This window comes from Labrus mixtus, chromosome 23, assembly GCF_963584025.1.
Source record: "Labrus mixtus chromosome 23, fLabMix1.1, whole genome shotgun sequence".
In the NCBI taxonomy this organism is placed as follows: domain Eukaryota; kingdom Metazoa; phylum Chordata; class Actinopteri; order Labriformes; family Labridae; genus Labrus; species Labrus mixtus.
In genome coordinates, this window is record NC_083634.1 from 3,740,066 (window position 1) to 3,753,174 (window position 13,109).

At 40.3% G+C, this 13,109-nt stretch overlaps 1 protein-coding gene across 6 annotated transcripts in view; it reads left to right on the forward strand.

Annotated features, from left to right (window-relative positions):
• nrxn2b (neurexin 2b) overlaps positions 1-13,109 on the forward strand; it is a 702,861-nt gene that overhangs the window by 349,877 nt on the left and 339,875 nt on the right. For all 6 annotated transcript variants that reach the window (XM_061031595.1, XM_061031601.1, XM_061031599.1 and 3 more), the window contains one exon: positions 3,783-3,902. In XM_061031595.1, coding sequence (XP_060887578.1) covers positions 3,783-3,902 — 120 coding nt within the window. The remainder of the gene's footprint in view (positions 1-3,782; positions 3,903-13,109) is intronic.

The window sequence follows — 13,109 nt, forward strand, 5'->3', positions numbered from 1 at the left end:
GCAGAACGTGCTCCATCTGTGGGTCATATTGTTAAAAAATAATGAAATAAGTTAAAGTGATTGTAAACACATTTGTCTCCAGCAAGGACAAATAAACACAGTTGCTTTATCCCTTTTTTTTATGTTTTTTTTCCCCCACCATTATATTTGCTCTGTGGTCCAGATTACAGAAATGGTGTCTCCCTTGGTAATAGAGATCAGTAACAGATTCAGTCCCAGAGAGCAGCAAACAGTTAAAATGTTCTTATTTTGAACCGAAGTGGGACTTTATCTATTTTTAACATCTTATCTCTTTTTCACTAAAGCATCATCCAGTTACATTTCTGATGTGTTGCCCAATTCTATTCTTTGACTTGCTGTGATTTGCATTGGTCTATTTTTGAGAGTGAGAGTTGTTGTTTGTCCTGTAGTTTATTTTTATTGGCAGTAAATATTTTGTGTACTCTTCTTTTTGTGCGTCTGAGCAGGTTCTGTTTAAACATTTAGATTCTTGTGTTTTTGCAGGAACACTATGAATGCTATGAGTTAAAAAAAAATGTCCCAACGCAGAGTAGGAAAACACCCGACATCATCTTTTTTATTCCCACAACTTTTCTCTCAAGATGCAAGGCCTGAAGATTGGTCTCTGATTATAAAACTGTCCTTCAGTGTTGGATTGACAAAAAAAACTGTAGTTCCTTGAGTGTCCACTTGAGGCCGAATAATCCCCTGCAGATCCCTTTTTAAAACGCTAATTTTCTGTCCCAGTAATAAACATGTTTTCTGCCTGGTTCAAAAAAGAATTTAGCATCAAAAGCCCCCTTCTTTATTGGTTCACACTGTCAGGGATATATCTATTTTTAGAATACATCAGTTTGTATTGTATTTACACCTAGAGTTACGCTCAAATTTGCATAATTAGGGGCGGGCTGAGTTGACTGTCAGAAGGTGCATAGTAGCTGTTTGCCATGAGGCTTAAGGCCTGCCTCAACTCCACCTCTTTGCCTGTTGCTAGCTTGGTCAAAAGTTAGCATTTTCAATATAGTGACTGTTATGGTTGGTCTTCAAAATTCTTCTTCAGAAACCAGTGGCTGATGTCACTTAGAGTACGTCCATGTTCCCTTTTAATTTCCCCTTTTTCTGGAGGTCTTATACCCAATGCAAATCTCAGTTTTCCTCTGTCCAGCTAGCTGTATGTGATCAGACTATACCCAACAATCAGAAGTGGTTGACAAGTGCTCTCCACCTGTCAAGTTTTATAGAGATTTATACAATTCTAGCATGCCAAAATAAAAAATTACAAATAACAAAAACTGTCGGCTCCAATAAATACGGTGAGCTTTGTACGCTTTGCATCCTGCAGGTTGCAAAAAGTTGCTCTGTGTGATCAGTTCTGAAGTAAGCAGATGTTTGAGTTGTCATCCAGCTGTGACACATAAACGCAGGTGACAGCGGCGTTTGTTCAATTAGCATGTTTGTGTTTTGTCCTACCAGCTCGCTATTTTTTTCCTAAAAAAATTATTTAAAGCAAACAAAGCAGATGGAGTGTAACGCTTCAACAAACCCAAGGCACCTAATAACAGGTTCTCAGGCAGCTGCACAAAGGTAGTGTTTTAGCCAATCAATGGCTGAAGGAAGCATGAGGAAGTGATTACATGACTCTTATTAATTATGACAATATGCTTAATTAGCTACTCCGGGGAACCTTTTATTAGTGAGTAATTAATGGGCCAATTAGAACTACTAACAGAGCACACATTGACATTGAATTTAAGAGGACATATCGGAGCAGAAAGTTAAACCTCTAACAGATTTTTTTAGTTTTTGTTTGTTTGTGTTTATTTACTTGCTGTCTTTTTCGGGGGGGTCTTTTTTTTTAATTGGGCCGTTCGTAAATGGCACAGTAAGATGTCTGTTTGTCTAAGCGACGTCAAATTAGTCTAGCACTGAACCAAGGGTCTTTGGAAATGTTTGTGTTTTAATTGCAATTTTAATGAGAATCCCCACCACCACCACGACAACACGACAGCCACATCACACACTTATTTTTAGAACAACACTCTCTGCCCACGGCTTGATCTGCATCCTAATCTCAAATTTATCAGTCGGCTTTGTCCTCGTCTAATTTCTGAGAACAATCGTCGGAATCAGGTTTCGTTTGGAGGAAAGCCAATGGTTATCTTGTTTGTATTTTCCATCAAATTAACTTCTTGTAATAAGGAGGTAACAAAGGCAAACACTTGAGTCATTGGCCATATCATGCCCGTTAATAGGACAAAGCCTGGAAGGTCACTAGTATGTGTAATCTGGATTGAAAATATGAGTTCTCGGAGCGCTCCGTCATATTACCCGTGTGAATAAGTAACTGGAACTCCACGGAGAAATTACAACAGCGGCGCTTCTAATTGACAATTTAAAATGTCTCCAGCCATCCATGAAAGAGTAAGGCATGCAACAACAGCAGAGAGCATCCCCACACACCACCACAACACACTACACTAACACAGACAAGAGAGATATGCTCTACCCAAACTGAATCAAGCACCACTCATTTACAATCGTGCCCCGGGCCGGCCAATCACAGCAGGTTTTTAACCTTTAATTAATGTCACATTTAATCATAATCCATTCATGAGCGGCTTTAATCCAATCAATGATTCCTTTTGTTATGCTTTTGATTGGATGTTTAGCTTGCCTACTTGGTTTCTGGTTATCTGGTCTTTTGAGAAGAGAAAACTATTGACCTATTGGTTTCTGAAGAGGTGTTTGGATGCCAAACTATGGTTGTCGCCATATTGGAAATGCTATCTTAACCACACTTTCAGTGAAAAGTAACAGCCAAAGAGGTGGAGTTGGACGGGTCTTTGGCCTCTTGGCAAACAGCTGCAATGCCCCCACCTGTTAGAAACATCAACCACTCCTTTGATCGTGCAAAGAAATGTCAGGCTTGTTTAAAAAAGAGCTTAAGAAAAATAAATAACTAAATTAATCATTAGTATATGACTCATGTGGGCCTTTAAAGAGGTCAAAAATACTAACTACAGTGTAAAATAATTCTAACAGAACCAGATGTGAACCCAACTAAAAGAGAAGGGAACTGGTGGTGGCATTAAACCAGCAGAGCAAATAAAACAACGTAATCCCCCTATGGTGTCTGCGCACTTGGTAAGGTCCATTTGTAGGAAGCCAAGCTCCCAACCCCATCTTTGGTTAAACCAGGAAGTAGACACAGCAGTCAGGTAACTCAAAGGAAAAGATTAATGTATGTCGCAACACCTTAAAGTAAAAAACAAAACAAAGATGAAGCATTTTGAATTAATTCTGTGGACTTAATCAAAAATAATTTGCGATGTAAATTTAAGTGACTTAAAATGAAGACAACATCATGTGAGTGTGGAGGCATATAGCCTCCTTTTGAGTGGCCGAGTCCATCACAGGCTTCAACAACCTAAGTTAAGTTTTATAAATAATTCCCCCTCCCTACAGTGAGTACCAATACTTGAGCTATTGACACTTTATTAATGTTTTGAACCAGGGTGTATACATGTTTATTTCTGGTGTAAATGTAATGGGAATTTTAATAAGATTACATATTTGGATTCCTTGTGCAGCCAGCTTCTAGTGGTCACTCATGGAACTGCAGTTTTTTCTTTTTTTTGCACTTCCACCTAAGGTTGCCCCTCGGTTGGAAGTTGACTGCCAGCAGAGATGTGAGAGGGTCATGCCTCTGGGTCTGCAGAAGATGCAATAAAACTTGAACATGTAACTCATTAAACACGCTGAACATGTTTCTGTTTCTTCAGGACCGAGTACCACCTGTACGGAGGAGTCCTGCTACCATCAGGGGGTGTGTCTCCAGCAGTGGGAGGGCTTCACCTGCGACTGCACCATGACGTCCTATGGAGGATCATTCTGCAATGACCGTAAGTCAAACATTCTTAATGTTTCCTTGGTTTGAATGTGTGCTGCTGGAGTGAGTGGATTATTGCTAGATGGAGAGCTGATGCTAGGACTCATGCTTAAGCATTGCACTGGATACTGAGGCTGACAAGATGGTTTCATTCAGACTTTTAGTTAATGTGTATTTAAACACTTAGGACTACAAACAAGCTACATTTTAAGATCCAAATATTACTCGACAAGCCCTCATTATCTCACTTAGCAGGGGCAACAAGCAACGCACTACACCCAACATTCACTCATGTAAATATATTTGCACCTGAGCGATATCCATAGTTACACTTCATGAATTGTAAAACTTATTTCACCATGTTGTTGGCTTGTCAGCTCCCTGAGGCACTGCTCCCACATGCTGTGAGGAGAAGTAGTGATTTTAGTCCTGTGTACCTGCCATGTGACCCCCTGCTGGGTGTCTGGAAGAGGGAGTTCAGGAAAAGGAAGTGTGGAGAGAGGGAGCAAAATAGATGCATTGCAAGTGTGTTTTTCTCAAAGAAAATGTATAGGTTGTCACTTTGTATTTGTCGCACTGTAAAAGCAGCTGATAATTGGACTGAGTGCCAGGTTATTTTCCATTTAGGTGAAAACAAGCTGCATTGGAAAGGCTTCATGTTTTCACTTTGCTTTTTATTGAACATGGATATTACCGCTTAAGAAATGAATTATTTGGACTTCTTGTCAGGAAACTTGGCCGCACTGCAAAAGCATTATGTCAGAAGAAATCCAACTGTGAAGTTTGATTGATTTCCTATTTGCCAGGGTGTCTGGTTAAGTTGAACTTCAGTACGAGTGGAGGGATGTCTTTCATGTTTTACAATAGCGCAAGAGTTACTGCACTCTCTGGACCTGGAAGCAGAGCCTTCTCACTCCCAACTTGTAAAATACAGCAGCTTTTCTGCCCTGCTTTGCCAAAATACAAACCTGTTGTTAAGCACCTAGCAGCATTTCAAGATGCCGTCCAGTTTGTCACTGTTTTGATGTGGAGCTGGAGTTGAGCTGGAGAGTTAACTTTAGGGTTTGATAATACAGTGATGCAAAGAACATGGACGTAGTCTCAGTGAAGTCACCCATCTGTTTCTAAAGAAGTATTATGGAGCCAAACAATGGTGGCTGCAGTGTTGGAAATGTTGACTCGACCTAAACTTCAATCAATCTAGAAACAGGCAGAGATGGGCCTTAAGCCTTTTGGTGAAAAGCTGCGACATGTCAATCTGTGTGTCAAATCCGCCATGCCCCAAATTATGCAAATATATGAATTTTTCTTATATTGGAAATCATGAACAATCCATTTCAACATTCGGCCACACCTTTACAGGGTGCAACAATAAAGACATGAGCTTTTGAAAATGTACTTTTATTTTGAACCAGTCTGTAAACTTGTTAAAGCTGTAGACATCTGCACTAGAGGAAACAGCCTCAAGTGGACATTTGATGAACTGCAGTTTGTGCATTTTTTTAAACCGTGCAGTTTGTCGCATGGGTTTAATTTCTGAATGACTCAAACATAAAAATAATTAATTTCTAATGATTTGAGTTTTGGGGCACAGTTTGAGCTCTGTTGGGAGAGAACATGCCTCGTTTATGAGGCTGCAGTCCAAGCCCTTTCCTCCCAACATTTCCTGTCTCGCATGTTTAAACAGAAATCAAATTACTCCCTAACCTTTGACATCTTAAAGCTCCTGTGAGCAGTAATTAGTTGTTTGTGAAACAGGCTGAAATTAATACAGGTGCCTTATTATGACTTGCAAAAGCAAACAAGACCATCAGCAACAATTGATTTTGTTCTTTACTTGTTATTATTAAGGCCCGAAAGTTGGGTAGGTGTCAGATGACCTGCATGCTGCAGAAACAGTCTGTTTCACACTTTTCATGGCAAAGATTCCCAATCAATGATGTTGGGAAAAGTGAAAAGAAAGCAGGATTAGATTAGTTAGGAATAACTGCTTACACATGTAAAGAACCAAATCTCTGAAGAGATAAGAGGTGCAGCTTTGTCCACAGGGGGCGCCTCATTTGTCACAAACTAAAAAGTTCCTCACAGGAGCTTTATATGAAGTGAGTACTTTGATCAGTTAAACTCATTTAAAGACCAGACCTGGGGCCGTCTGCTTGGAGAGGACCACATCCCCTGTACCTGGGGCAGGCACACTAACCACTTAGCTACCGGCGACCTGTCAGTTAAACTCTTTGTTTGTTATTTTTGCCCCGCTAAAATCCTAAAATCAACTCTTACGAGTCTAATTTCAAAAAGTTAAAGACATATAACTTATTTATAACGGATACATAGACCTCTTTTATGTTAAAATTCTAACTTCATTTTGCATGTTAAAAATAGCTAAGTTGACGCTAACCCCCTGCACATGCCAAAGTGATGCTAGTGATAGCTAGGTTGTCACATTTTGAAGCTAAAGGCCACTGAAGCTGCTGTAATTTACAAAAGGTTGAGTGAGAATGTTTTCAAATGCAGAAATGTTCAACTTGATTCTGAATTCAATATTGAAAAAGATGAGCATATGTTAACTTTAACAGCAGTTCAGACTATATTTATTGTGCAGTGAGCTTTTCTAACACAGAGCTCATGTACAATTAGCATTCAGCAGTCCTCACAGACTCCATTTAAAGAGGGGCAGAGGCCGGGTGACGGGCTAATAGACTTGTTTGCACTAGTCTTTCTTTGCTTATTAAGTAGTGGGTGCTGAATTACGCTGCATCACCCTCACCTTCCTTTCTTTTAAGCCACTGTGTGTTTCACTCGTGTTGGCGTGTCTTTTGATTGTCGTTGCCCTTGTTATGTTGCCTGCCATGTTGGCGAGAAAAGGAATATGAGCGGGCTTGACAGTAAGGGGATGATTAGCAAGTTGCTCCTTTGGCTCGAGCGAGGATAAGGCGAGAAGTGCTCTTTCAGCGTGACAGCCGCGCTGTGATAAACAGAGAGATCCCTCGCTGCTTGAGAGGGGCAGAGCAAATGATGAAGAGAGATGAGGGAAAGAAGAGGGGGGCACTGAATGTTGCATCAGAGTTGTTGCCTGTGAGGAGCGTTAGCGGCTTTTTTTCTGTGCTGGTTTTCAAAGTCGACAGGTAGATGTGTAAGGCACTGGGGGAGCAAACGAAGGTGTGTTCTGTTGAACCACCTGAGAGATGTGTCTGACAGGAGTGAATGTGTTGATTGGAGGAAAGGAGCCAAACAGCAGCCTGAACAAAGACACTGTAAAAATGCAGACAGTTACTTCTAAATATTTAGATTTCCATTCAAATCTCAGACATATTAGTTTCAACGCTGATATTACATTCAGGTATTCAGAATGTTCCACACTTTGATACTATTGGATACCATGTGATTTAAAATGGTGCCATATGTCAGTAACCAAAAGCACCAAAGCTTTAAAAAAAACTACAGATCTTCAGCCTTTATTTTTAACCAAAAGCTGCCTTCAAAGAGAGAGAGAGTGAGCACTGTCTAAAAAACAGAAAAAAACATTGGCTATGTTTCTGTACTGAAACATAGCCAATGTTTTTTATGCAATCAATACACTGTGCAGAAGTTTGGCTGCAATTTTTGGTAATTAAAAACAAAGAAATTACCCAAAGATGAGTGCTTGGGACTTCTCTTATTGTTGCGGTGGTGTCGAAATAGCTATCAGTAAAGTTTGATTTTTACTAGTTTTATATAGAACTTTAAAATTCTTCATGACAAATATATATATATATATATATATATATTTTAAACATACAGTTCTATGGCTGCTGTTTAAAGTTCACTCCTCCCTGCTGTGTTTGTTATTTCATCTTGTGCTGTGTTTTCTTGTTGAGATGTTGACATACTGCAGTATAACACATGCACAATTACTGTGACTGATTTCACACTTGCATTTACATGTTTACATCAAAATTCATTTAAAAAAAGACTGCTGTGAGGCTCCTGTGCATCAGAGACCTCAGAGGTATTTCTTTGTCCAGATGGGGGGCGCCAAAATCAACCCAAACAAAAGTTCCCCTTTGGGGCTTTAATCAAAGTTAAGCTGCACGTTGAATTTAACTGGGGCAGCTAAATCGCATCTTTCAAAATAAGGTGCACACACAATGTGTTATACAACATTATGTCAGCCTCATGAACACTGTGCATGCATTGCTATGGCCGCTTTCTTTCGCAGAGTGCTCGTTCCCTCCTCTCTTCTGCAGCTCCACATCTCAAGACCAACTCTTCTCTCTTTATTTCTGCCAACTTGAATTATTCCAAAGAACACATTTCATCTCTTGACCTCGAGAGCCCGCCTCGACTTTACCTCTTTGGCTCCTTCTCTTCATCGTATTCTCTTTCTTCTTCTTCTTCGCGTTTTCAACTCATCTCTTGTCGAAAAAGAAGCCGTGTATCCTTGAGCCTCTTCTGTGCTTACACAATCACTGATTCAACATGATTTCTGAACTTGCCAATCTTTCTGGGAATTTTCCTCCTGCCTGCTGTGAAAACCAAGGTAGGACACATTATACAAGGTAGCATTTTAAAATTTTTGTGTGTAATGGATCTTCCAGGTCTGGAGGTTCTGCATCTTGGAAAAAAAAAAAAAATCCAAGATCAAAAAGCTTTCTCCCTTTCCACCGCCCTGTGCCCTTGATCTTTTCCTCTACATATGTGACTTGGAGAGCTTTGAAAAAAGGTTTAATTCCTTGTAGACGTCTCCATGTAATTATCTTCCTGCAGCCTCTGAAATGAAAAAGCTTGTACCCTACTTTCCTGTGCCTGCGTTCAAAATGAGCCTGAGCGCTGGGATAAACAGGTGTGTGGGGGGGTTTGCATCTCTTTGTAGCTTTTATAAAAGGTACAGATGCATGTCATCAAAAGAAGGGGCAGAAATAAGGCCAGTGGAAATGAATGAAAAAGAGCGGGCATGCCATATGATCGCACTCTTTATCGCTCCCTCAGCAGGCTCACTTTGACAAATCCACTCTTGCCAGGCACACACCTGCTCCCTTACATACTACAGATGCAGCACCGTCCTTTTCATTTATAAGAAAACGCTTACTTTAATTTTCCTTCAAAGCACAGTGGAGATCTGGAATATTGATCACATGTCTGTGTGTGGACGGCCTTCTGTTATAGTCGTTGTCGCAAACTTAAGAGTGGGTGAATGAATCAGCTTGTGTGTGTGGACGACTCTGCTCGAATTAAACAGCATAAACCTGCTCAGATAACGCCGACTGGCTGAAACAGTCACACCGGTTCATCCTCTGGAGTCAGAGTTGTCATAAAATATGATGAATATATCTGTGTGTATTCATTGGAAATATAAACAGAAATATGAACGACAATAAGAAATAGAATCAGCAGTGATACATGAACCGGGGTGCGGACTATTTTATAGCTGATGTGATGTCAAGAGAAGCAAATTAATATTAAATGAATAAATATGAAATGGAAATGTAGTTAAAAAAACACACTATATGAGAGATTTCATTTTTATTTTTTAAGATGTATTTATCTGCAAATAGAAGCTGCTGATTCTGTAACACTGAACAACACATTCAAATAGAGGAAATCTGTCGAGTGGTCGTGGGAAAATTAGGAGTAAACACATCTGGATGTCCATGCGGGGGTTCACCTGGATTTACATCAAACAGGTTTACATCATTACTTTTAACCGTCCCATAAACTAGTCGCCTTCCTTTATTCTTGATTCATTTTGATAAAATAGTTTTCTTTTTTGTTTCTTTAATTCCCACATAAATTATTTTCTAAAAAAAAAAAAAAAAAACGTACTCATGATGAGACAGCCAATCAGGCTGCAGCACCATCAGGTGTCTGAACAGCTTTATGTGCAGTGAATGAGCTGTCAATCAAATGACTTAAGAGTGATCTTCCTGCTTGTTAGTTTTATTAAATTTCCATTATTTTCACTTCTATATTTGCCCACACATATTTAACTGTATTATTCTCTTATTGGTAATTAAAATGTGTAGGAAGAAGAATCTATTCTTTCAGTGAAATGTAAATGACATCCCCATGACTCCACAACCTTCAAATTAAGACATACTTAAAAGTGAATATTAACGAGGCAAAGACTGCTCAATAGAGAAAAGCTTAAGTATAATTTCCTCAGTTTCTGCAGACAATCGTTTGTTTCTCTCTGGCTGGAAAGGTTGTCAAAATTATTGACACAGCGGTTATTATTTATGAATGCAGATTCACGCTTGACTGGAGGAGATAGTACACGGAGAGAAGAGGTTCTATTGTGTTGCATTTCTCAACATCGACGTCTCACGCTAGCTAAACCGAGGTCATTTGTCTCTATTGACTTGTTATCACCTGTTGGACATCAGCCAGTAGTGTTTGCTACACCTTTGATGAGGTGGAGGTTTTTCTCTCTGACAGAACACTTCACCAGGTATGGAGAGAAGTCCGGTGCTCATTTGAGCGAGATTTTCCTTTTTTTTTTTGACTTTATGAGAATGAAAAGATAATATTGAACCTTTAAAAGCATCACCTCAGCTCTTTTTTTAAAGGAAGGATGTGCAACATTTTACACATAAATGTATCATAAATCCAGTATATCCTGTATAAATGTCTCTGAGTCATGACTGTCTACAATGAGTGAGAAGCTCGAGTCCCGCTGGCTGTGTTGTTGTCAGAGCTGTGTTTACATGGACGGGACGGCCGGCTCCTCCCCTTGTGTATAAAAGCTGTTTTAGTCAAGAACTTTTTAGATCACGGTCATTCTGTGTACATTTACAGTGCATGCAATGTGAAGCTACGAGCGAACTAAAGAGTGCTAACATGAGCATGCTAACACAACAATGCAGGACACAGGAAGTCGCAGCTCGAGCAAAGGACAATTTTGTCCGCTGTTAGCGCTAATCTCCTTCATGCAAATGTGAGTGGAGAGGGGTTGGAAGTGTGTCCTGGTGGAGAGCGGAGGATTCAGAATAGCGGAGGTGTCGCCACACAGCCTTTTGTTTTGGTTTCAAGCTAGTGCTCAAGGGCGACATCTACTGGGTCAAAAAGTTGCACCTTTAAGTTTGTCCTTTAACTGAGTTTTGTAGTCATATAAAGTCCTAATGCAGTTCTTGATGCCTCTCTACTCAATTTATGTTGATGTACTTATTGTCTATGAGAATCATTTTTTGAACTACATTTAGACTAAACTTTTGGTTTGAACTTTTTAGATAATAATGCATTGTGTCTAGAGAAGAGGGCAGGGTCTTCAGAATCCTTCTGGATTTTGGTAAATATATGGCCATGCTCAGGTACATGCAGCTGTTGATGTCTCTCAGGCATTGTTAAAAGCTTCCACATTGTTTTCTCTCTCTCCCCTGAGTCATCAAATATTCATGTGTTTGTTTTTTTTTTTTTTTTAGTCGTATTGTTTTATTCATTTAAAAAAGGTTTGCTGTAGGGGCATCCACTAATGGGTAAGAAATGGTCTCAAACTTACTAAATGCTAAGTTGAAGCATTATGTAATAAGTTTCCACTGTTGAAATGTAATATATGGAAGAAAGATGGACACCTTGCAGCAGTACAACACTCTGTTGAGCTTTACATTGACAGTCAAATCTGGAATATAAATTGTACCAGTATCTATAAAACTCAGTCTGTGTTTTTTGGTCTCCCAGAGGGGGAAACGTTTAAACTATCTTCCTGAGTGATAATTTCCCAAACGTTCAACAGCGTCCAAAATGTGCAGTTTCTGTGTAGCTCGTTTAGTACCATCTTTTTTTGCCATGTGGAGTTTGCAGGTTGCACTTCTATTAGCTACTGGTACTGTAGTTGGGCTCACAGCACTGACCCTAGGACATTTCCCCCAGACAAGCTGGTACACTTCCGCTGGTCCCTTGTTGTCTTTAATTGAGGAGTCTCTTCAATTAAACCAGCAATCCACAAGGTTGATTCACTTTAAATGTGTTATTAAAAGTTGTTTAAATGACCCAGCCTGGTCAGCACCACCAAGTTTCCCAGCACAGTTACCGTACGACTTCATCGGATAGCGTCTCAAAGCTTTCTATTCATTTCCTATGGAGAGCCAGAGAGGCAGTCGTGCTGTACATATTGGGATCGTTGCGGCGAGTTTTCGAGCTCGAAGAATAGACCAAAACTCTGATCTATGCAAATGAGTCCGGGGACCGCCTGGAGTAACTGCACATTTATCCAATCAAGTTCATCACTGAGGCTACGTCACCGTAACCTACAGCGACAAACTTGTCTATTCAGAGTAACTGCAGAGGTCCAGGAGAAAATCGGAACAAGCCCACTTTTCAGTGTGTATACGCCCATCAAACAATCCTCAGCGTCGTCGCCTGAAACGGAGTGGAGCCGTACAGTTACTGCAGCACACGATTAATTGGGGGGCGATTTTCCAATCACATCAGGTGGTGTGCAGTGGATGATATTAAAGGCTGCACTTGCGGTCCTGACGGCGCATTCTATACCAGTGTATTTGTTGCACCTGTAAATGGACACATCCCACTTTTTAAAAGAGAAAAATAGGTATTAAAAGCGCGTCTTATACACCAAATTTTTTACAGTACTTTCTGAATGACCTGGTCCAGCACCGGATTGAAACCTATTTCGTCACCATTTCCCCCCTTCCTGAGTCATTCTTATCTGCAGTCTCCTTTTTTTTTTCCTTACTGGCATTGCTTATATATGAGGGTCCACCTGACATGACAGATAAGCAGAGACACCATTGGAGAAAAGCCCAGCGGTTCTGATTGGCAGAAAGTTTATATGGAATGTGATCACAATAGGCCGGCGTTAACACCGGTTACTTTCTCCCCATGCATAGAAGAGAAGCTGCACACGCTCACTTCTGCTGAATACATTTGTCAAGTTTCTGTATCGCGCTGCCTCCGAGCTGCTTGACAGTTCAAACTGCTGCGGAATGGATATGTTTTTGTGTGTGTTTTTTGAAACGATTCAGAGGCACCAAAACCCAACAGAGCAGCTCCCATTTTAGGGGAATAGAATTGTTTGCACCTTTTCAGTGACCCCCTTCTGTTGGTCAGCTTGCGATGACAGGCCTGTGGAGCTGCACTCAGGAGAGGCACGCAGGCCTGGAGGAAAGAGCTGCTACAAATGGAATCCCTCCTGTCTACACACAAGGGGTGTACTGACTCTACCTTTCAACACAAGTACTATCACATTGGATCATGCATTCCCTCCTACGACATCTTTTCTGTTCTC